General features: G+C 27.5%; 2 protein-coding genes across 2 annotated transcripts; both read right to left on the reverse strand.

Annotated features, from left to right (window-relative positions):
* Nucleotides 1–1,138: 1,138 nt before the first annotated feature.
* On the reverse strand, nucleotides 1,139–7,230 carry LOC145845195 (organic cation transporter protein-like). Its single transcript, XM_082952618.1, has 12 exons — nucleotides 7,085–7,230; nucleotides 6,633–6,737; nucleotides 6,269–6,407; nucleotides 6,073–6,176; nucleotides 5,338–5,492; nucleotides 4,716–4,840; nucleotides 4,238–4,342; nucleotides 3,659–3,736; nucleotides 3,215–3,362; nucleotides 2,508–2,684; nucleotides 1,680–1,788; nucleotides 1,139–1,403 (listed from the first exon to the last, which is right to left on the reverse strand). The coding sequence occupies exons 1-12, from the start codon at nucleotides 7,228–7,230 to the stop codon at nucleotides 1,139–1,141; spliced, it is 1,656 nt and encodes a 551-aa protein (XP_082808744.1).
* Nucleotides 7,231–14,027: 6,797 nt separating this feature from the next.
* On the reverse strand, nucleotides 14,028–21,706 carry LOC145845196 (organic cation transporter protein-like). The gene is made up of 14 exons (XM_082952619.1): nucleotides 21,561–21,706; nucleotides 20,902–21,003; nucleotides 20,343–20,469; nucleotides 19,848–19,951; nucleotides 19,256–19,410; nucleotides 18,830–18,954; nucleotides 18,082–18,186; nucleotides 17,481–17,564; nucleotides 16,295–16,404; nucleotides 16,153–16,235; nucleotides 15,813–15,935; nucleotides 15,405–15,513; nucleotides 14,774–14,992; nucleotides 14,028–14,109 (listed from the first exon to the last, which is right to left on the reverse strand). The coding sequence occupies exons 1-14, from the start codon at nucleotides 21,704–21,706 to the stop codon at nucleotides 14,028–14,030; spliced, it is 1,674 nt and encodes a 557-aa protein (XP_082808745.1).
* Nucleotides 21,707–22,756: the final 1,050 nt, after the last annotated feature.

The raw sequence follows: 22,756 nt of genomic DNA on the forward strand, positions 1-22,756 counted from the left end.
TATAGTTTATTTCTATAGAAAGCTATATTGTTAATCAATGTAATTTTAGTAAAAAAAATAACAAATACAGTGTTATTATTTAAACTATTGACACATAAAAACAGTTATTATCAGTTTTAACCAAACAAATTTAAGCTATCTCTAGTCATAAATTCAAACTTAAAAGAAAATTTAACAATATTTTTGTAAAACATACATAAAAACAGACGAATATAGTTTATCTTTAGTTTCAGCTGATTTTAAAAAATAAGCAAAAAGAATAAACAAATTGAATTATAAAAGCTGTAAGTTATAACGTTGTTATTTGAGTTTGAAAAGTTTTAAGTTTTACTCTAGTAAAACTATGAAGTTTACATACTTTTTTTACTACTTTAACCTAGTTATTAGAATTACTTAATTGAAATTTTATTTTAAATATGCAATATAATGGCACAAAACACAGCATGATTGCAAGCTAAACAATGTCAGTAAACATTTGAAATAAATGATTTTTCTAGAATTTCTTTTCTACATTTTTTTCTGAATTTTGTTCTTCGATACTGCTGGTATCGTCCCGAATAGCTTTATTGATGTATGACATTCTGAAAAAATTAAACAAAACTTTGAGATTTATACAATCAGATGGTTTTAATTTTCATATGATCTAATTTTTATAAGTATTGAGTATTTGCTATCGTAACTTAAGCAAAAATTATGAATAAAAAACTAATTTTTAACTGTTATATTTTTTTACTATCTAAAAGTTTTATTTCTCCAATTTTAAATACTTCATTAAACTTAAAAACCAAACACTTCATAAACTTATTGCTTTTAATTGAAAAAGTTTTGCAATTAAATTGTTGATCTGATCTCAAAAAAAATACCTTTTATTGGCCCTAAACATACCACCTTAAATTAGTTTATACTAATATTAACTTTTTTTATTCCTTTGTCGATCAGACAAAATTCAAACAAACTCAGCAGTTCTCTAAAAACTGTTTCAAGTAAATTATTGAATATAAAATCCAAGTTTTAATTTTTTTCAAACACATAATAAATAAGTTAACTAAACAAGTCATCAAAAAAGTCACTCCTCTCCCCTGCAAAGCTCCCCAGCTTACATCTTTTCAATCACAAAACTTCAACTAAAATGTCTTTTTTAACGCTGACCACCAAAAAAATCCCCAAACACGAAACAAACTAACTCCTCCCCCCTGTAAAACTTCTCCGCCTCCTCCACCGTCTCCATCATGTCCACCCCCGTGGTTTCGGGGAAGCTGAGGGAAACCCCCGCCCCGACGATCCCCAGCACGCCCAAAATGGTGTACGGCAGCCACGGCACCGCCGCCTCCAGCCCGAGCAGCAGGGGCGCCAGAATGGAGCCGAACCTTCCCGCCACCGAGGAAATCCCCACCGCGTTCGTCCTGTGATTGGTTGAAAAAAGTTCCGTATTTTCTGAATATTTTATAGAAGTTTTATTATGTTGATTTAATTTAAAGAATGAAAACATACTTTAAGATTTTTCAAATGTCAAGTAAATTGAGTTTTGGTCACTTTTTTGAGCATAGTATGCCGTTTTTATGTTTAAAAAATAAAATATTTTTTTTTTATCATATTAATTTATCTATGGAATTCAAATATTAAAAATTAAAAATATTAGGTAGAAAAGTGTTTTTCTTTCTGCTTTAGGTGTTAGGTACCTGACAACAGTGGGAAACAGCTCGCTTGTCAGGTTGTAAATAACTGCAAAAGAGGCCGCTGCTCCGAACTTCGCTATGAAGTTGAAGATCAATCCTGCTAGTTCCACTCCTGAAAATAAATGTTTGTTAGATTAATTAATTAAATGAAAGATTAACTTTAGTCTTATTCTTGAGTGTTAGAATTTAGCTGAAAAAGATGTTATTATAAAGCTTTTATACTATATAGAGATTTTATACGTTATTATATTATATAAAAAAGAGCTTGTATCATTTTCAGCTTCTCGATTTTACAAAACATAGTTAAAAATTTACCTAAATCTATTTGAATTGTTTTTTTTACAAGTGCTAAAAGATAATCTTATGTTTGTTTTTTTAAATTTCAATTTTTAGTAGTCTTATAGTTTTTTTGAGTTTTTAAATAGCTGTAAGTTTACAAATTTGATTTTCTTAAGAACAGAACATAAATCGAGTTTAATTAAGTTTGAAACATTATTATGTCATTTATTCACCTTAGTTACTATAACGTTCTCTTAAACCACAAAGTCGATGCCCTTAAAAGTTTTAAAGTTTAGAACCAAAAGACAGTTTTTACCTTGAAACCCATCACCTTTTAAAATTTTGAAGTGTAATTTTTAGTAACTAAGGTAAATTGAATAAACACTTTAAACATTATCACGCATAACTCTGTATCTCAAGTACAGTTTTTTTTTTTAAGTGAATGTATAAACTTTTAAAATCAGACATAAAACCTCACCATAGTTGTTATTTTATGATATTTTTTCTATAATAAGTTTACTTTCTAACCCTCATAACACGCAAACAACTCACCATCGTTGCCCTTGCCGACGTTGATGCAGATGGTGCTCGCCAGCAACGACACCCCCGCGATTCCCAGCGATCCCGACAGCATGATCCTCCTTCCCAGCCTCTCCATGAACAGGATGAGGAAGACGTAGGAGGCGATCTCCACCGCTCCGTTGATCGTGTTGTTGAGGAAGACCGATCCTGTGAAGTGGGGATGAAAAAGATGAAAAAGAGCGGAAAGTTACTTGAACTCGTTTTCTTGAGCGTTTCTTTTTAAAAGTGTTGAAAATTGTTCAAACAAGTAGCTCGTGTTCATGAGAACTTTTTTCTTATGAGCTCTTAGACTGTGTTGTTCGTAAACATGTTCTCTTTGATAGTGACTACAATTATTTATTAGTTTTAATAACTTAAAAATAGTTTAGTTAGTTTACGAAAACAAACAACCGTATAATTTTTTTAAGAAATGTTAACAAAATGAGCACGTATATTTTTTGATATGACTCGTTATGCATAAAACCTAAGTGAACTTACTTAAAAATTAATTGCCTTTTTAATTTTGAAAAAGGGCTCAAAAAGTTTGGTCTAAGTAGTACAGAAAAACCTTTTAACTCAAAACAGTTAAATGTCTTGCCCAGGACTATTAATAGATTGATTAATAACACTCGGATCTATAATAATATAGTAGAAAAACACCAACAAATACTTATTGAAAGTTGTTGCGTAACGATTACCTTCGAGCGAATCCGCGTTGAACGAGATTCCGTAGTAGACGGCTCCGTTCACGAACCAGTTGAACATTGACTTGAAGGTCATGATCCGGATCGGTCCCGTTTTGAACAGTGCTCCGATCGATGCGCTTTCCTCCTCAACTTCTTTGTCCTTTATTTATGTTTTTTTATTAATTTCAGCTATGATCAAACGACTGAAAAGAAGAAAATGATAATGAATAAGTTGTTCGAAAAACTAATGTTTGCCATTCGGATTAAAACAAGATTGCTTTGGAAATGATATTTTTATGGAAAAATATCAAACAAAAAAAAACCAATAACACCACGTTTGTTTTTGTTCATGTAAAGTAGTGAGATACAAATGTAAGCCATGCTTGAAAACTTACACCTGTAAACAATCTAATTTTTACAATTTTAGCACTAATTTTCAAATTAAATTCAACTAACATCTTCCCTGTAAGCGTCCTTCCATATTTGGGGCTCGTCAAGTTTGTTGCCGTTGTATTTTGCATACAACCTCGAAATCTGAAAAGTGTTTGATTTTGAATTGGGTTTAAAATTATTATTTATTAAATTTTAGTTTATGTCTCAGTATACCTTACTAGACAGCTACTATATATAACACTAGAACAAAATATTTTTTTTAAATATAACATTACCATTCAATTAAGTGTTTTAGTATGTTTTTTAATATATTCAAATCACTTTCTTTTTCCCTTTTTCAGTAAATTTCGCATAGTGCCATAAACTTATTTTAAACAAGGCCTAAAACTTAAAACTAAAGCATTTTAAGAACAACAAGTTTGCTTTAGAAAATGGTTTAATACTCTGTATACCTTTTGAGTATTTTTGTACTTGAGTTTTTAGATATAGTTAATAAAAGGTACTACTTTCAACTTATATTTCAAACACAGTAATTGCTTTTATCTTAAACGAACTAAATACAACAAAACTATTGTAAATTAAAAAAACAAAGTGATATTAAAAAAAAAAAAATATCTAAAATATAAAGCGTAAATGTATTACTTTTTTTCCTTGTTTTTCTTTACCAACGCTGAACAACCATCTCGGAGATTCTGGGATGAAGAACATGACAAGAGCGAAAGGACAAGCAAAAATTCCACTCACAACCTGAAATAAGAGCATTAAGCTAAATTTATGTTTTAATTTTCAAATATAGAAGTTTTATAGTGTATTGTATACAGGTAAATAAAGTCTTTAAAAGTTTTGTATAAAATTTTTATTTAGTTTAATGAGCAAAACTTTCTTCTGTTTTCATCGTTTTAATTTCTCTATAAATATGTTTTGATTGTTTAGAAAACAAACGTGTAACAAAACGCTGTGAAATAAAAATAAATTGCCATAAAAAATTCTTCCTGAAAATGAAATAACCAAAGAGCAAAAAAAAAGAACCATCTTCAACACGTAAACCGTTTGATGGATCAACACAAAACTACTTGCAACACAACTGTTTTATTTACATTATAAACATCAAACAACTGACCACCAGTTCGTGCCAATTCCTCCACTGGTAGGACAGTCCGGATATGGCCATGTAGCCAACCGCGAACATGGCCTGGTACCCGACTCCCAGGATGTGCCTGTACTCGTTGTCGCATATCTCTATCACTGCAGGTTTCAATGTTAAAATTGCTTTACTTTTTAAAGTTTTTAAACTAGTTAAGTTACAAAAATTTAAAACATATATAGATTTTTGTATAAGTTCTGCACCTGCATACTTTTAAGTGTTAAAGTTCTTATTTATTTTTTCATGATAAACGACAAGCATATGAAATAAAAAGATAGCTGATACTATTAAAATAGATCTGAGAGAGGTATTACATCAATAACAGAGTTCTGAGTTTAAAACAAAGATTTTGTCTAAGTTTTTTTAGTCTTAATTTTCATAGACAATTCCCAATTTTTCTTTTATTATATTTTCAAAACTGGATATATTTATACTGAAAAGCTAAATGTAATAATATTACTAAATTTACAAAAATATAACACCAATATTAAGTAATCTTTTTCGTTTTAAATGTTCTAAATCTCAAACAACAACTTAGCTAATTTCTCCAAAAACTTTTCTTTTTGTTTTAATTTTTTTCAAATATTTCTCCACTCACAGTAAACGAAGCTGGACAGGAACATTCCGTACCCGAAGGCGGCCAGTACCACCCGCATAGTGACGAACCAGGCGTAGGTGTGGGTGAAACCGCTGCCGAACAAGCACGTGACCGCGAGCACCGACGAACCGATCATCACCAATTTCCTTCCGAACCTTCGATGATTGTTGAAAAAGATTTGCAGCATTGAAAAAAATGTTTCATGTTAAATTAAAAAAGAAAAACAGCAAAATTATTTCAAAAACATAAATAATTCAGTCCGTTACTGTCAACCTTCACTATGGGTTTTCAAATTTAATAAAGTGATGTATGTGCAACTTTTTTATTTGATATTCTCTTTTGATGTTTTAAAGCTAGTTAATTTAAAACAGATAGACTTGGCTTTTAATTCTTAATTGTTTTAACTTAATATTTAATAAACTGAAATTATAAAATTATTAACTTAATGATTAGTATTTAAAATTATATAATGTTTGGATAATTACATAATATGATTAATCGAAAATTTTGTTACAAAAAATCGGTAATAAGTTTATTTTTATATTTAAATAAACTTTTTGATAATTAATGACATATATTTATAATCAATTGCGCCCTAATTTAGTTTTAAACATCATGTTATAGAAATTTTATCATCATTTATAAATATAAAAAGTAACGAAAGTATAAGTAAAAAAAAAACATTTCCAAGCTGCTAGTTTCTTTTTCAGTTTACGAAACCTCATTTAAACTTACTTGTCACAAAGGTACCCGAAAAATATCGACCCGATCAAGACGCCAGCCATGTACAGGGCGGTTGCCAAAGAGTCCAAATAGACCTGGTCACATACCAGCTCAAACTGTTATTGAAAAAATGATTTTAATAAATTTTTTCATTTGCTACATGCAAAACAAAATATTCCATAAAATTTTGTAAAACTCATCAACTGACTTCTGTTATGACGGTTTCTGAAAAGACGGAGTCGTCGAAAGTGTAACCGCTGACACACGATGTCGTCGTTGAGCTGTCAATGCAGGAGTTTATGTTTTCAGGGTCCGCTTGCGATGCGCAGGACACGTTGTAGGAATACCTTTAATTTAATTGTGTTTGTAAACGTACTGAAAAGAAAAACATTCTCAAAGTCATTTTTTTACTGCAAAAGAACAGCCGTTCAGGATGTTTAAGGTGTATTTTCTCAGTTTTAAAAGTCAGTCTAAAAAAGCTGAACAATATAATCGAAAAATAAATTTGCAGCTGAATGAATTTTTATTATTTTTATTATCATTGTTTTTAGTAAATATCTTAATAATCTCACTGTTTACAGAAGTCGTATTCCCCGTTGTCTTTTTTTGGCGTGGTCATGTTCAGTATCTGGCTTTCGGTGTATTCAGTACTGTTTTCCAAGTAGGGAAAGTTGCACCTATGTTTTAAAAATTTTCAGTAACTAATCACTCTTTGAGTACTTAATTAAAAGTTAATAATATGGGCTCTTAACGTAAAAAAATAGTTGAGATATTAATTTTAGCTGTTTGAACAAAAAAAAGTTGGTAACAAAAATACAATTGTTAGACAAACTATTAAATATAGTGAAAAAACGTTTAACTTTTATTGTAGTTTATGCACTATGTTTAGATTAAAACAAAAAATACATAACAACACGAAAATCAATCAACCTAATAATAGAATATATAATATAACAACATAATATGATATAACACCACTATTATAAAAAAAATATTAACAATATAATAGAGTACAATAACAAACCGATAATCTGGGGTGTAGTTGATAAACACAGGGGACATTGTGTTGAACCCTGACAAAATTGCGGTGTAGCCTATCACGAACCCCAATACTATCTGGACGTTGCCGAAACCCCCGATCTGGGTCAACACATGGTCGAAGTCTATCATGCTCCAAGTTTTATAAACTTCAATAAAGAAAGCTGTAACAATTTTGTAGTTTATTTTGAGTTGGTTTAAAATATATTCTAACACAACCGAGTAAGTTGATTTGTATAACAAAACGTCTGTTAAACTAAAAATAAAAAGTTGTAAAAGAGAAAAAACAGTTATAAATTTTAAACGTTTTTATTGTGAATTTAAAACAAAAGAAGAAAACGTCTAACATGCTTTAAGTTAGTCTTATAAACTTTAATCTATCTTAAGCAAAAAAGCTGCGAAAAACTAGTAGTTTTTAGAAAAGTATAAAAGTATAAATCTGATCAGAGTTTTGTGTAAGTACTCATTTTTGTGTTTAACTTAAGGTTTGTACTAAATATAGCATTTGTTTAATTTCTTAGAGTATTTATATATCATAGTTAGGCAGCTTAAAACAAACTTTAACAAAATTATTTTAAAATGTGAATTATGGTGAATGGCGACTAAAACGTTTTTAATTATATTAAACTAATTGTTAGCAACGAATAAAAGAGTAAAATTTTTATTTATAATCAAAATAAAAAACGTTTGTAACCAAAAACATTTAATAATATACATATATTTATATAGTTAACAAACAAAAGGCTAGATGAGTTTTTAAAAACTTTCAAAGCGATTCTATTTGTTTAGTATAAGTAAAACGGTAGCTTTCACAGCTAAGATTAAGGGTCTGGTTTGGTAAAATATATTTGATAATTAAATTACGTTACGTGCTAATTGTTTTTGTTAACGGTTTATAAGCCCCAATAAAAAAGTAAAAGCTTAGAAAAATAATTTAGGGTGAACTGAGTATTTTTTCAAGTGACACCAATGGCGACGCGCGGTATTGGGTGAGATTAACAAATTAGTTCTAAAACTATGTTAAACCTGAAACTTTTACTTTGTGCTAGTTTATGACATTTTCTAATACAATAACGTTAGTTATTTTTTATAACAAAACGATTGTTAATTTAAAACGACAAGTTCATATAACAAAAATACTATTTATTTCAAATATTTTGTATTTTTTATCTAGCTTGAACTTAAAATTTATAAAAAAAACAGGGATTTTACAATTAAAAATTACGTAAAACTATTACAGTTTTTTTTTATTTAACAAATATGTGTACTTGAGTTTTAGCAGTTTTACTTTGCCTTAAAATTAAAACTTTGCTTTAACAATTACTACAAAAAAAAATTGCAAAAACTTTAAAACACATAAAATATTAATACTGTAAAAACTTTTTCGTAAGTTGAATATGATTATATTTAAATCAGACTAAAGAATTGATACTCTTTCAGGAAAAACGCTGTATAAGTGAACGAAGTTTAGTCTGAGTTACATTAAGCTAGCCGAGATAATTATAAATTTAAATAAATAATAAATATAAGTTGTAACCTATAAAATACTGTTAATTAAGCTTAAATAACTTTAAATACTAAAGTTATAGTAAGCAGAGATAAAATCAAATTGAAAAAAAGCTTAAAATCTAGCCTAAGATTTAGGAAAACATCTAAACTAGTCTAACTTTATCAAAAAATTTAAAACCTGACTTAGTTAGGCTGAGTTAGCCAGAGTAATTTTTTTAAAATCTTGAATTATTCTAGTTATCCTGAGTAGCCTATGTGTGTGAAAATGACAACCCTTAGCTAAAATGCTTATAAAAGGTTTTCAAGTACAAAACAGATTGAAAGTATGTTATCAATATATTACAGGTTTAGTAAAAAAAAATTTGTAAACTACCAATTTTCCTGTTTAAATAAGTTAAATTTTACAATTTAGTACAAAATAAATTATATTTAACAGGATGCCACTTTTTGAAAACAAAAACTTGTCTGAAAAACCATACTGCCCTGAGTCAGCTTGAGTTTGCGAAACAGTTGAAACAAAGTTATTAAGAGACAAAAACTGAAAAGTTTTCTATAAATCAAGCTGAAATGTATAAAAATACTAAAATAATAAAAATTAACTTTGTAAAAACACATATTTAAAAAAAAAAGTTTTAAAATTTAAAACTAGCCTAATGTTTAAAATAAACGTGTGACCTTGAAAGCTCTCTTAGTTTAACGTTGCAAGACCAAAACTCATGGCTGACAGATATACAAAAAAAAATCCAAATTAGCCTGAGTTGGCCAGATTTAGCTTGAACTTTTCAAAAATTTTTTGAACTAGTCTGACTTATCCTGATTAGCCTGATTGTGTGGCAACCCTGACGCTTTAATGGATGTACAGGTTTCTTCATAATAAACTTAGTTTACATAAGGATAAAAGAGTTTAGTATATGCAAACCTATAATTAATCTTAAAGCGTTTTTTTACTACTTTTTGAATTTTAATAGCTCAAAAAAGTGCATACAAGCAGACAAGTGTTGCTTTATAAATTTGAAATTTATTTTAACAAAAAAAAAAACATAAAATGAAAGAGAAAAAAAGTAGTGTCATAGAAACTACTCTAAGTTTTCCTAAAACATTATACCAGTCAAAATGAGTAAGTAGCCCGGGTGTGTTTTAAGTTTCAAACTACTTTAATTAAAATATGTTAAATTAAGAATTGATTCTTTTAAATCATAAGTGTTTTTAACACTAAAACAACTACTTTTGTTTTGTTATTATATAATATAAAGTTTATTTTAGTTATTTTCTAAATGTTTACATTTCAATGCAATTTAAATGAATATTTCAAATAAGTAACTTTCTTAAAATAGTAATTTTTTCTTCATTTGTCTGTGTCTTGTCTTTTTTATAAGCCAGTACAAATATACTTAAACTTGTACTGTTGTAGGAAGATTTAAAAAGCACAACATAATGTTATGTGCACATGATCATAACATTTTGCATTAACTTTTTTTCTCCAAAAATGCGTATTCTGTTTAAAATTTGCCTGCTATTTTGCCAACACGGTCATAAACTGAGCTTAATTTTTTAAGGAGGTTAACTCAAAAACAAAACTAAAAAGTTTTTTTTAGTTTTTTAGGTAAGGCAACTGCACCAATGCCTCTTACACGAGTCGCCCCTGCTGTACACCACAATAACTTATAAAAACACTTGCATTTTCACTGTGAGTTTTATTTTAAAGCCCAATTATTGTTTTTTTTTATCTAGCGGTCTTAAGAGTTATAATTTTTGTATAAAAGCTGTGTCAAGTTTCGACACGAGACGATTTTGGTTTAAGAAGCCATAACACTTGCAGCCGAAAGTTTTACAAAATTCAAATAGTTTAAAAATTATTGCGCAACTATTGAAACGTTTGAAAATCTGTGAATTAGACCACTCGTCGTTGTTTGTCCTGTAGCAACAATTTGTTTTTAAACAAGTAACAAACACATACAAACACAATTAACAGGTTGTTTAAAACAATAACATAAGCTGTAGCTAACAAATGCTAATGTATTTAAAATAGAATTTGAATAATACACAGTGAAAAATGAATATAAACCTTTAAGATAAGTGCTTAGCTCAAGAAATTAAAAATTATTTAAGTGTTATAGCTAAAAATTAAAGTTAATAGTTTAAAAATTTTAATAAAAACTGTTAATAAATAAACAACTTTCACTTAAACTTAAACTTAATTTTAACAATGAAAATAAACTAAGAGTCATTTAAAAAAAATTACATAATATACTATTAAAACTGATTTCGAACTTTGATAAATAAACTCATTTAAATTAAAAAAACCTTTATCAACAAAGTATGTAAGCAAATATCCAATTTTAAATTAGTTTCTTTCTATCCTTATCAATATAAATACACTAACATAAATTTAAAAACTAGTTTTATAAATAACTCAAAGCCCGTGTATTGAACAATAACTTTTTTTTATCATAATATATTTTTATCATGAGAGTAAAAGTTAATTAAAGTTCAAAATAAGAATCTAAAAGCTATTCTTAATTTAACTGTCCTTCAAACAATGAAAAAAATCAAAGCATTTTATTATTGTGTACTCAAAAATTTTGACTGTCACTAAATAAACAAACAAATTTAAAATTTAAAAGGTCTAAATTCAACTATATAACTAAAAGAACCAAAAAAAATTAGCTTTAAAACTTTTGATCTCGCATGTTTTTAGAATCTAAGTAGTGATAAGCTTCATTTTGTTTTGTTAGGTACAAAGATTGAGTAATTTATAGTTTGTTTACATATTTTTATCTTGCAAATTAATAAATAAACAAACGTTTCAGTTATGTTTTGGTATGTGTTTTTTTTTTCTGAAGTATTTTAGTACAGAAAATTGTTTTACAAAAGATCAGAATTACTAGCAGAGTATTTATTATATCAAAATTATTCAAAGTTTCTAATCAACATACTAAATTTTTTTCTCAAGTATATTGTGATTTGTGATATAAGATTGAAAAAACATATATTTAGCCTACTACACTATTTTAACGTACTTTTAAAGATAATTATTTAGTTTTTGATCCTAAATTTTAAGCGTAACGTTTGTTTATGTACTTTTAACTTTTTACATTACAATAAAATTTGTAAACTAATATATAAAAAGAACAATATCACTTTATATTTTTAAATTTAAGCTTTTTAACGAATTAAAAATTATTTTAGTAGTAAAACTTAAAATTTTAAGTTTAACAATTAAACCTTTTCTTTTAGATGAAACATAAAACATTTAGCTTTATATCTAACGAAGAACTAGATAAACTGCTTATACGCATTTTTTACAAAAACAAACTTCTTGTGAAATAAACTTATATTTCACATACATAATTAAAGTTGATTTTTTTGTAAAAAAAATTAGATAAATTTGATAAAAATGATTTTAACGTAATTACGTATAATTTGATTGAATCTTGTTTATGTGAGCTTTCTTTTCTGCAAATTCTTATTTCAACTTGATTTTTTTTAATATTTAAAGACTAAAGTAGTAGTGTTAGTATAAGTCTTGTTGGAATTAAAAAACAGTTTTTGCTCTTAGTACTTTCAAAAATACTTCAAATAAAATTATTAAGTTTGTTTAAACTTCAATAAATCCTTTGACAACAAACACTAAAATTCTTTAAACTATGAATGTAAGCTTGTTAAAATTACATACTGTTTAATGTAATGAAAAATTCGAAATAGTTTCTTTTGGTTAACTTTTAAAACAATAGCTAATTCAAATAAAAAAAGGAGTTTTGTATAATATAAATATAGTTGTACTATTTTTTTTTGTCACTTTTAGTTTTTATACAACTTTAACAAACCAAATAAAGTCTCGCTGTTAATCTTAAACAGTCTAGCTAAACAACAACTCTAGTTTTAACTAAATTTATTCGACTTGTATTTTCGATATATTGTAAATCTTTATTAAAGCTACAATGAGAGTTTAAGCTATAGTAAACTACTACTTGCCAAATATACAAAATAAAACTTGCTACAAATTTCTAATTACTACTCAATTAATAATTAACTAGAACTTAAACAGGCTAATTAAAGTAATATTCTCGTTTCAAAGTTTAAACTAACGGTTTTTAAATGATTTAGTAATGCATATTTGAAAATTTAGCTTTTCTTAAAATATACAAACCTAAAATAATGAATTGTATGTATGTAGTTGTAAGTTTTTTTATGACATTATGATGTTTTAATCTTGTTTTAGATTTTAAGAAATCCACTTATTTGTTAACTATATAAAATTGATTGTAGTCTTTTCTGCTTGATGATATAAGAACTTTATAAATATAACTTAAACAAGTAATTTTATTTAAAATAGTAATATTTTTTTTTGTTTCAACCCTAAAAATATTTTTTTGTATTTAGAGCTATATTTTAGAAACACTTTTAAAGACTCTTTTTTTAAATTTACTTACAAAATAAATGAATAAAACAAACCAGATGAAAAAAAATCTATAAAGATGCTAGCTCTTTAATAAAAAAATATAAGTTGTAAATTTTAAGTAAAAAGTTTTTTAAGTACATATAGTAAATTTGTACAGTGTTTTAAACAGTTTTTTAAACAAAAACCTAATTTTACGATGTCTTTAAATTGTAATTAAAGTTTAACTATAATTTTATTAATAAATACCTTTCATAAAAACAACTAATTTTAATAGCATGAGATTTTTTAGGTATAACAGAAATGTACTTTTAGAAGAATTTTTGACATATACCTGTCTTTTATAAACTGTATAATTCCTACAATATAAAAAAACTTTTTTTATTTCAAAATTTTATTTAATCTTTATATAATATACAACTAAAAATCCTGTTTTATTGACAAATTTTTCAATGATATTTATAATAAATTAGCGACTTTACATTACTAAACATTGACATGTTTATCTTCTCTTTTATAAATCTTGTATTTCTTTTTTTACTGAAATTTTTACATTAGCTTGTTTAAGTTTGTTGACTTTATAAGATCGACTTTTCGCATAAAAAACAATCATTTTTATACTTAAGTAGGTGTATGAATTTGTACTACTTTCAAACGTGCTGATAACACTGTTTATTAAGTTATTATAACTTCATAATTCCCAATAAATAAAAAATGAGCAGACTTAATTATTAAACTAATGTTAAGTAATACGAAAGTAAATAATATGATGTTTAAATGTAACTTGAGTGGTATAGAACTTTTTTTTTCTATATGAACAACAATCAACCAAAGTTAAGCTTGTTAAAATCAACTTAAAAAAAAATTGTTCCTTCAAACTGTCACTTATGTAATTTACAAGCTTAAATTTTATCAAAAGTACAGTTGTGAAAAGTAATAAGAATTAAAGTATAAGTTAAAACATAGTTTTATTTACTTACATGAAAAAAAACCATCAATAAATAAAATGCACTTTAATTATTCAACTTTCACTTTTTTGCTCGAAAACTTTTGTGTTTTTTAGTTTTACCTTCAGGTCTTCAAACTTCTTTTTATACCCCATTCTGTAAATGTATAAAGTCAGTTGTAAATAAAAGTTTGAAAAATACTTTTAACCATTTTGATACTATATTGTTTTCAAAAATAACATTGTTAAAAAAATGCTTGTTTATAAATTTTGTTTCTTTTAACTCATAATTAAGAAAATTAAAAAACAAATTGAAGCTATAAAAGCAAAGTTATATATTTGTACTTGATAATGTTGTGGCTAAAACTAGCTTTAATACAAAACAATTAATCTATTTTTATTGTTATTCTTTGAGGCTCAAACATTATAATGGCCTTTTAACAAAGTATTAAAAACTAGACTCAAAACTAAACTACAACAAATTAGCCTAAAAAAAGTTTCTTATATATATTTAATTTAAAAACTTTTTTTTGTTTTTTTTTCTCTAAAGCTTAATTTGCTAAAGTAATAAAAAATATTCATATGAGAACTTAAAAACAGATCAGTAAAAGTTTACTGAAATCATTTTGTGTAACATAACAGACGGTAAAATAACTTTAAGTCTTATGAAGATGACCAGTTAGTTACTTACAAAAAAATTAAAAGTACAAACTAATGAGTTTAGTGCTTTGTAAACCAAATTTAATCAGTTTAAAGTTTACCACAACTTGCTTAAATGTTCGTAGTTAACAAGTAAACTTAGTAACAAACACAAAACTGACTCTTTCTCATAAAACGCTTCGGCTTCCTCGATAGTTTCCAGCATGTCGATGTTGGTCGTCTCAGGAAAGGCGAAGGTTACCAGGGAGCAGGCGACGCCCAACAGACCCAGCAAGATGTTGGGCAGCCAGGACACGGTGCTGTTCTGCAGGCTGAGCAGCAGGGGCGCTATAATGCTGCCGATCCTGCCGAAAACAGATGATACGCCGACGGCGTTCGTTCTGTTAATAAAGAAAAATTGGATTGCTGTTGTTGTTTTTTTTTAGTTTTTTAAGGTTGAAAACTACTAGGTTCTAACAGAAAAGTTTGTTCTGTTGGCTGTTTGGTAGAGAAATAAAAGATACATTAAAAAAAAATATTTAAAGGTAATAAAGGTTTCTATTTAATTAACTAACTAAAATTATACTAGAACGAAAATTTAAAGTGTACGTTTTTCTATTATACATTTAATAACAAACATCGAATAGTAGTTTAGATATTCATTAAAAAGCACTTTTGGCTGTACCATAACTTGTATGTCGTCTGTATAAAACAATAACAGTTTTATGTTCTAACTGCCTCGAAAATTATACTTCAACATCTTCTATATAAATTTTTTGATACTTTTTCAAGGTATTTTAAGGTATTAAGTACCTGATAACAGTAGGGAATAGCTCGCAGGTCAAGTTGTATAAAACCGAAAAGGATATTGCCACTCCAAACTTTGCGAAAAAAATAAACACCAACCCTACTGTTCCGGCACCTTAAAACATATTCAATACTTGCACTTTTTCAAAAAAAAAAACAAATTTGACTCTTCTCTAAATTTTGTGCAAAACGAATTATAACTACATCCGTAATAAACTACCAAATTTAATTTCTACATTTTTTATGCTGACCTAAGCAAAAGCTATGTAACAACTTAACAAAAAACAATTGTTCTATATTTGTTCTAAGACTCATTATAAATTAGAATCTGTAAAAATCTAAAATCTAAAAGAGTAAAACCATCGAGTAACACACTTTCTTTAAAGCACACAACAACTATACTTGATTTATTACTTGTTGCCGACAGCATCAAAGCGAATCCGGCGAACACCAGCGACGTCATAAGCATCATCCTGCGACCCACCCTCTCCAAAACTAAAACCAAAAACACCTGAGACACGATGTCCAGCGCTCCACCTTGTGTCAGATAATGTTACCGAAACGTTTGCGAACAAAGCACAAAGTGCAAACAAAGCAAGTAGATAAAAGAAAAACTTAATTTATTTTTGAGATTTTGATATTGTTATAAAAAAAATTTCGGTCTAGTTTTTAAATGCTCTTTTTAAAACCTTATAACGAAACTTTACACTTTGTTAATATTTCAACTGGTTTTATAAAAAGTTTTTCAGCTTACTTATGGCGTTGTTGACAAACACGTCTCCTTTCAAGGTGTCCGTTTGGAAGGAGATTCCGTAATACACTGCGTCGGTAACAAACCTGTTCGACAAATATATGTTTACTTAAGTATAAGTAAAATACATTTCTTCAGTAACTACCATGTGACCAAGTTCATCAGCACCATGGTTTTCATCAACCTGGAATTCATCAGGGATTTCAGGGAGTATTTGGGTACCTCTTCCTGAATGGTACTTTCGTTTTCCTGTTGCTTGTGTAAGTTTGTTATTGATATGTTTTAAATGTTTTTATCATGATTAATACTTTTAGTTGATAAATTACTTGATTTCAATATTTAAGTAAACATTATAGCAGAATTAAAAACGATTATATTTAATTTCAATAAATACTACAGTAACTTCTCGCTTATTTGTGCACATTGTGTCCACAGAAAAAGCGCGTACAGACGCGAGAGATTGTAAAGATACGAGAGGTACCAAAGACACTTAATATAATAGCTGCTTTTTGATATTGTTTCTAGTTAAAAGCAGACTGGGGACTATTCAACTTTTGACAATTTGGTCACTATATTTATAAATATGATAACAAAACATAAAACTATACATATGTTAAAAAAAGGGTTTAAATTTATATAGAATAATAATACTTGTAGAAAATTTTACTAATTTTAATGATAAGTAGATTTTATCTGTATTTTTGGCTATATGTGACTTATTTGATACTTAACATTTATATTCTTATTTACTTAGCAAATTCGATTTATAATTAAGCATTTGTTTTTTTTTAACTAAGCATTTTGAAACAAGATTAGTGTTAATTTTAAGCTCTAAATGTACTAAGTATCACTGCTACTTTTTACTAGGAAGTTTCATTGGCAAGAGTGCTGCATTATTTATTTATGTTTTAAACTCTCATTATTTCATTATACTTTCATTATTTTACACAGTCATATTTCTTTCAGAGTTTTAATTTAATCTCTTATTGTTAACAAAACTTTTGATATACTAAGGTATAACTAAATGTTTATCAATTAGTCATGGAACATAAGTTTATAGAGTCTAAAGATATAGAGAGGTGTGTTAGCATTTAAATTTATATTTTAAATTAAAAGTATAAAATAAAGCTAATTTGTGCAATATTAAATGAATTAGAATTTTTATTTTTCGAATGTTTTGGAATTCTAAAATGCGTAACTAAACGAGAGTTCGTAACGTCATGAGTGCGTAAAGATACGAGAGGTTACTGTAAATACAAATTAGACTTGTAATTTTTCGTAACAATTTAATTAAAACTCAAATTAAAACTTTTTTTAAATAAATAACTAACTTCTTTTTTTGTCTGTTCTACATTTTCCCAAATATTCGGTTCCTGAAGTCTATTTCCGTTAAGGCGTGCCAATAACCTAGAAACCTGGTAAAAATAAGTTAAAAATTACATCAAGTTATTTTGTTCGTAAGTTTTGTTCAAAAAAGAAACCTGTTTTAAAATAGTAAAAGAAAAAATACAAGATAATTAGGTTTTTATCTTAAAATTATAAGCTTGCCTATTAGTTTTTCTACCATGATTTTTATTAAACCAAATTACAGAAAAACAAATTTAAATTTACTCTATCAAAGCTTTAATGGTTTACCAAGTTTCTCCGTAGAATAGGTATTAAAAACTACAACTTTATGCTTAGTTATTATTTTTGTTTAAAACTTCTTTAACCAACAAATGTTAATGTATTTGGTATTTATGATTGTATTTTTTTTTTTAATTGTTTGTCAACCTTTCATTTTTCTTAAGGCAAGATATGCACAGAAAAATTTTGTCGACACGCCATTAAGATTTTAGAAACTGTCGCATCAGAACTCCATCAGTGCAATACTAGAAGCCCTATTCACATATAATCATATTATTTTACTAAAACTACTAAAAAACTTCTCACACTTTTACCCTGCTCCTCCTTCCCCACGCTGAAGAGCCACCTAGGGGATTCCGGAATGAAGAACATGACGAAAGCAAAAGGCAACGCGACGAGAGCGGAAGCCACCTGAAAGATCAGTTGTATTGTAATTTTGTAACCAAATATTCCAAGTTTTTTGTAAGTCTTTGATAGTAGTTCTAACTCAAAGTTACCAAAGGAACCTATTTCAGATTTACCTAATTTCCATGAGATTTTACTATTTAATTGGTATTGTTTTATTATTTACCTGCAACCCCTTCAAGCTCTAATAGCAGCTATTTAAACAAGCACTAATACTACTTTAGTTTTGTATAAGTTTGAAAATACATTCAAGTTTGTAAGTAAGCTTTCTATGATAATGAGTTTAGCTCAAAATTTATGAAGTTTTTTTGTTTAAAAACCTTTTTATAGATATAGCTACTGTTCAAAATACTTTTACTTATTATCTGCATAGTCTAAATGTTTTACATAAGCTATTTGAATTAAGGATTAACATAAAGTTGTATATAAACAAAACTTGACCACAGTTTAAGTTAAGATAACTTTTATACCATTAAAATAAAAACAAATTAAAACGATTTGTAGGTTAATAAAAAAAAAACTTTAACACAAAAATATACACGTGACTTGAAAAGTCTGCAAAATGACTGCCAAAAAGTTTTGGTAAATATTTTTCAAATCAGTAAAAAGACAGTGTAAAAAATAATAAACAAATACAAATAAAACTGACCACCAGTTCGTGCCAGTCCCTGTACCGGTACGCCAGTGCCGATTCAACCATGACACCCACCGAAAACATGGCCTGGTAACCAACACCCAGTATGTGCCGGCTTTTCGTCTCGCAAATTTCAACCACTAGATGTAGTATGGGAGCGTATTAGGTGTTAATAAATATTGAAATCAGCTTTTAATCAATACTGAGTTAAGAGGTGGTAAGTGATCATTATTCTAAAACTTCATTTAAGGAATATCTTTTGTAAAACTAAATACAACTCGGCATAAAATTTTATGCAATACATTCTTTTCAGGTCAGCAGAAATTTAAAAACAAATCAATTTTTTGTTCTTTTTATTAGTATATTTTTTTCAATTGAATTTTATTTGGGGTCAATTTTTTAAACTAAGGTAATAAGTTTCACAAAACTCCCAGTACAAACCGAATATAAAGCTGGACAAGTAGAGGCCGTATCCAAACACGGCTGTAATGACCCTCATGAAAACGAACCAGCCGTAGGTGGCAGTGCGGGAACTTACGAAGAGTCCGGTGAAGGCGCTCAGAGCTGAAGTTATCATGACTATTTTCCTTCCGTATCTGTGTATAATATTACTACGAGTTTTTTGATTAAATTTAGTAAAAAATAAAAAGTGCTACAATATGAAATCTGGTTACTTAGAATAAAAAATGCACATAAAGGGCATAATTTTTTGAAATCTGCGCTTTTTTACTTTCACAAACATAAAAAGTGAGTTTTTAATTTTAATATTTAACTCAGGGATTTTCGTTAGTAGCTTTTAAACAAAAAAACAATTGAAATACTAGTGTGTATTGGATATAACAATATTTTAGACTTAACAGAATATTTTCAAATTTTGTTATATATTATGTACTTACATAAACGCGATAAATAAAGTTAAACCTATTTGTAGTAAATCCAACTAATCGGTAGTAGTTATTCGTTTTAAACTGTTTTTTAAGCAACCAAATTAAAGAAAAAAATTAGTTTCAAACTATCAAAAAAATTAATTAACCTGTCACAAAAGTGTCCGAAGAAAAGCGACCCGATCAAAAGTCCGCCCATGTATAATGAAGTGGCCAGGTCACTCAAATACGACCTCTCGCAGACCAACTGGAACTAATTGTATGTGTAGATAAAGAGTAAAATTAAACTGCATACTTAACTTACTAAAACAATACTTTTTTATAGCAATTTTAGTTATAACTTAAAGCGTTTGTAGGAACTTATATATAAATTAAACTATTTATAAAAACTTTGTATAAGTATGTTAGTCGTTCGATAATTTTCATGTGTAAAGAAATAAACTAAACACTTTTAAATAAAGTATAATTAGTAAACTTGTGTAACTTTTTGCTTTACAAAAAAGAAACGTAAAAATTTTATAAAATCATAGTGACAAAAAGCAGTTACGGTGATAGATTTTGAACAAAACTTTAGTTTAAACTTATATTACAGAACACTTTAATAATTTTCATCAATTGTTTAACTGTTTTTTGTTTATACTGACTTCAGTTACAACGGTTTGGGGGAATATACTTTTATCGAAGTGGTATCCCTTGTTGCACTCTGTGACAACCGACTTATCAATGCAAAGCTCAGGATTTTCTGAAGTGCATATTTCCTTGTACCCGTATCTAAAAGCAAGCTGTTTTGCTGCTTTTATTTTGAAAATTTGCAACAATTTGTTGTTGGTATTTTAAAAACACAAGCTTGATAGTCGTTTTATGAAACTGAAAGTTCCACTTTTTTTATAAACTTATACACAAGTGCAATAAGTTGTTAAGCGTCAAAAAATGTTTGATGATCGATAAATACTTCGAAATTACAAACATAATATATATTTCAACTTAATTAAATTTAATGTTTTAACTTTACAACAACAGTAATAATTTGAATAACAATAACAAAAACAGACTAGTTTTAAATAAGCAAATTTTTCTAAGCTTTTTTTTTAAAGTACATCTGGAATACTATTATAAATACACTGTTATTTTTCTGATTTACTTTACAATCATCTACAAAAGTCACAGATAATTGTGAAATAAAAAACCTTTTTTTCAACTCACTTTTTACAAAAATCGAACTTTCCATTTTTATCAAGAGGCGTAGTAAGATTTAAAATTTGTTCTTCTGTATAGCCTTTATTTTCCAATGGAGGATACAAGCACCTGTTTTAAATTTTACGAAAAATTAACTAACTGTGTAAAATATAAACTCGTTTGGAAACTTTCTTGTACAAAAAAATATAAGTAATATAACCAAAATTAATAAAGTATCATAAAAAAACTCACTTCTGTTAAATTCAGCAGTAAGGTTTAATGATATAATTGAACAATTTTTACTTGAGAGATAAACGTTATTTTTTTAACGTTTATGCATACTTTTTAACTTACAATTTATCAGTTCTGAGTAAAAAATCATTACATCAAATGATTATAACAACACTTATAACTGTTAATCTACTGTATCCTTATCATTAAAAAAATTGAAATATTTTTACTGCGCAAACTACCAAATTATAAGATTATTGGTCATATAATGTAAAAAAATTACTAAATATTTAGACTTTATAGCTAGGATTCGTTTTATTTTTGAAATAACTACTAACTTTTAAGTTTTGACCTTACTCTATGCAAAAACTAGATCCTCACTATTTTTTTTCCAGATTAAGATCCGAAGATCTATATTTATAATAAAAATTCTGTACAAGTACTTTAATATAAACCTGAACTCTGGTGCATAGTTCACAAAAACTGGTGAAATTGTGTTGAGTCCGCAAATGATTGCTGAATAACATAACACCAAACCTAGGCCAATTTGTGCTCGATTAAAACCTCCTATTTGAGTTAGGACAACATCAAAATTTATCATCGGAAACTTCAGTTACTTATATATTTTTATTGCATTGTACAAAACTTAGATTTAATTTTTCTTTTTCTTAATTGGTATGAGTTGTACTATAATATACAAAAGTGTACTACACTATTTGTTACGTCACTATAAAAGTTCGTAAATTTAAACAAAAACTTACATTTTGAAGTTTGTTTCTTTGTGTGCTTTTTACTTAATAGATCACAAGTTCTCGACTTAATGATAAGGAGAATGATCAATTCAAGTTATTTAATTTTAAACTTTATTAACGAAACAATGTTTCACTCGTTTGAACTAAACAAAACGAGATCATCAGTTGAGTTAAATCTTATTCAAATAGAATCTTTCTTTATTTTAAAACTTTTGTTAGTTCTACTTTTTTAAAAGTAACACAAACTATTATTTTGATTAGAGACTAAACTTGAAATAATTTGTAACATGGGTCGGCAAACTGCGGCCCGCGAGCATGCTTTAATTTTAAATGGGATGCGGCCTATGAGAGGTAAAACTGCGGCCCACGAGCATGCAAATGTAGCCTGTAAACGTTGAAACTTATATTACACATTCTGAGTTTTGGAATAAAGAGCAAAAAAAGAGGTCATAGATATAATTTGCGGGAAATTCTAAGTTATTCTAAGGTTTGAAATGAAGAGCAAAAAAATGTCTTAGGTCCAATTTTCGGGAAATTCTGAACTTTGGATATTTTAGGCCTACTATGAAGAGTAAAAACTACAACTGCAACTGCTACCCGCGAGTATTTTTATTTTTTAAATTTGGCCTGCGACCACCAAATTCCCCTGTATTGAACATTTATGGTCTTTTTTTGATCTAGATCCATTTTTTTACTATTAATCCTTCCAAGATTTGCTTAGTTTTGATTACATGGAAATACCTACTTTATTAATGCACTGGTAAACGACTAACTGATTTAAAATAACTTTTGTGGTAAAACAACAAAGTTTCATTTTTTAGGATAGGTTTCATTTTTAATGTAAAACGTGAATTATCTGTCATTCCTATATTTCAACTTTTTTTTGTCAGACTTTTAAC

Source organism: Thalia democratica, chromosome 9 (assembly GCF_965202585.1).
Source record: "Thalia democratica chromosome 9, ktThaDemo2.hap1.1, whole genome shotgun sequence".
In the NCBI taxonomy this organism is placed as follows: Eukaryota; Metazoa; Chordata; class Thaliacea; order Salpida; family Salpidae; genus Thalia; species Thalia democratica.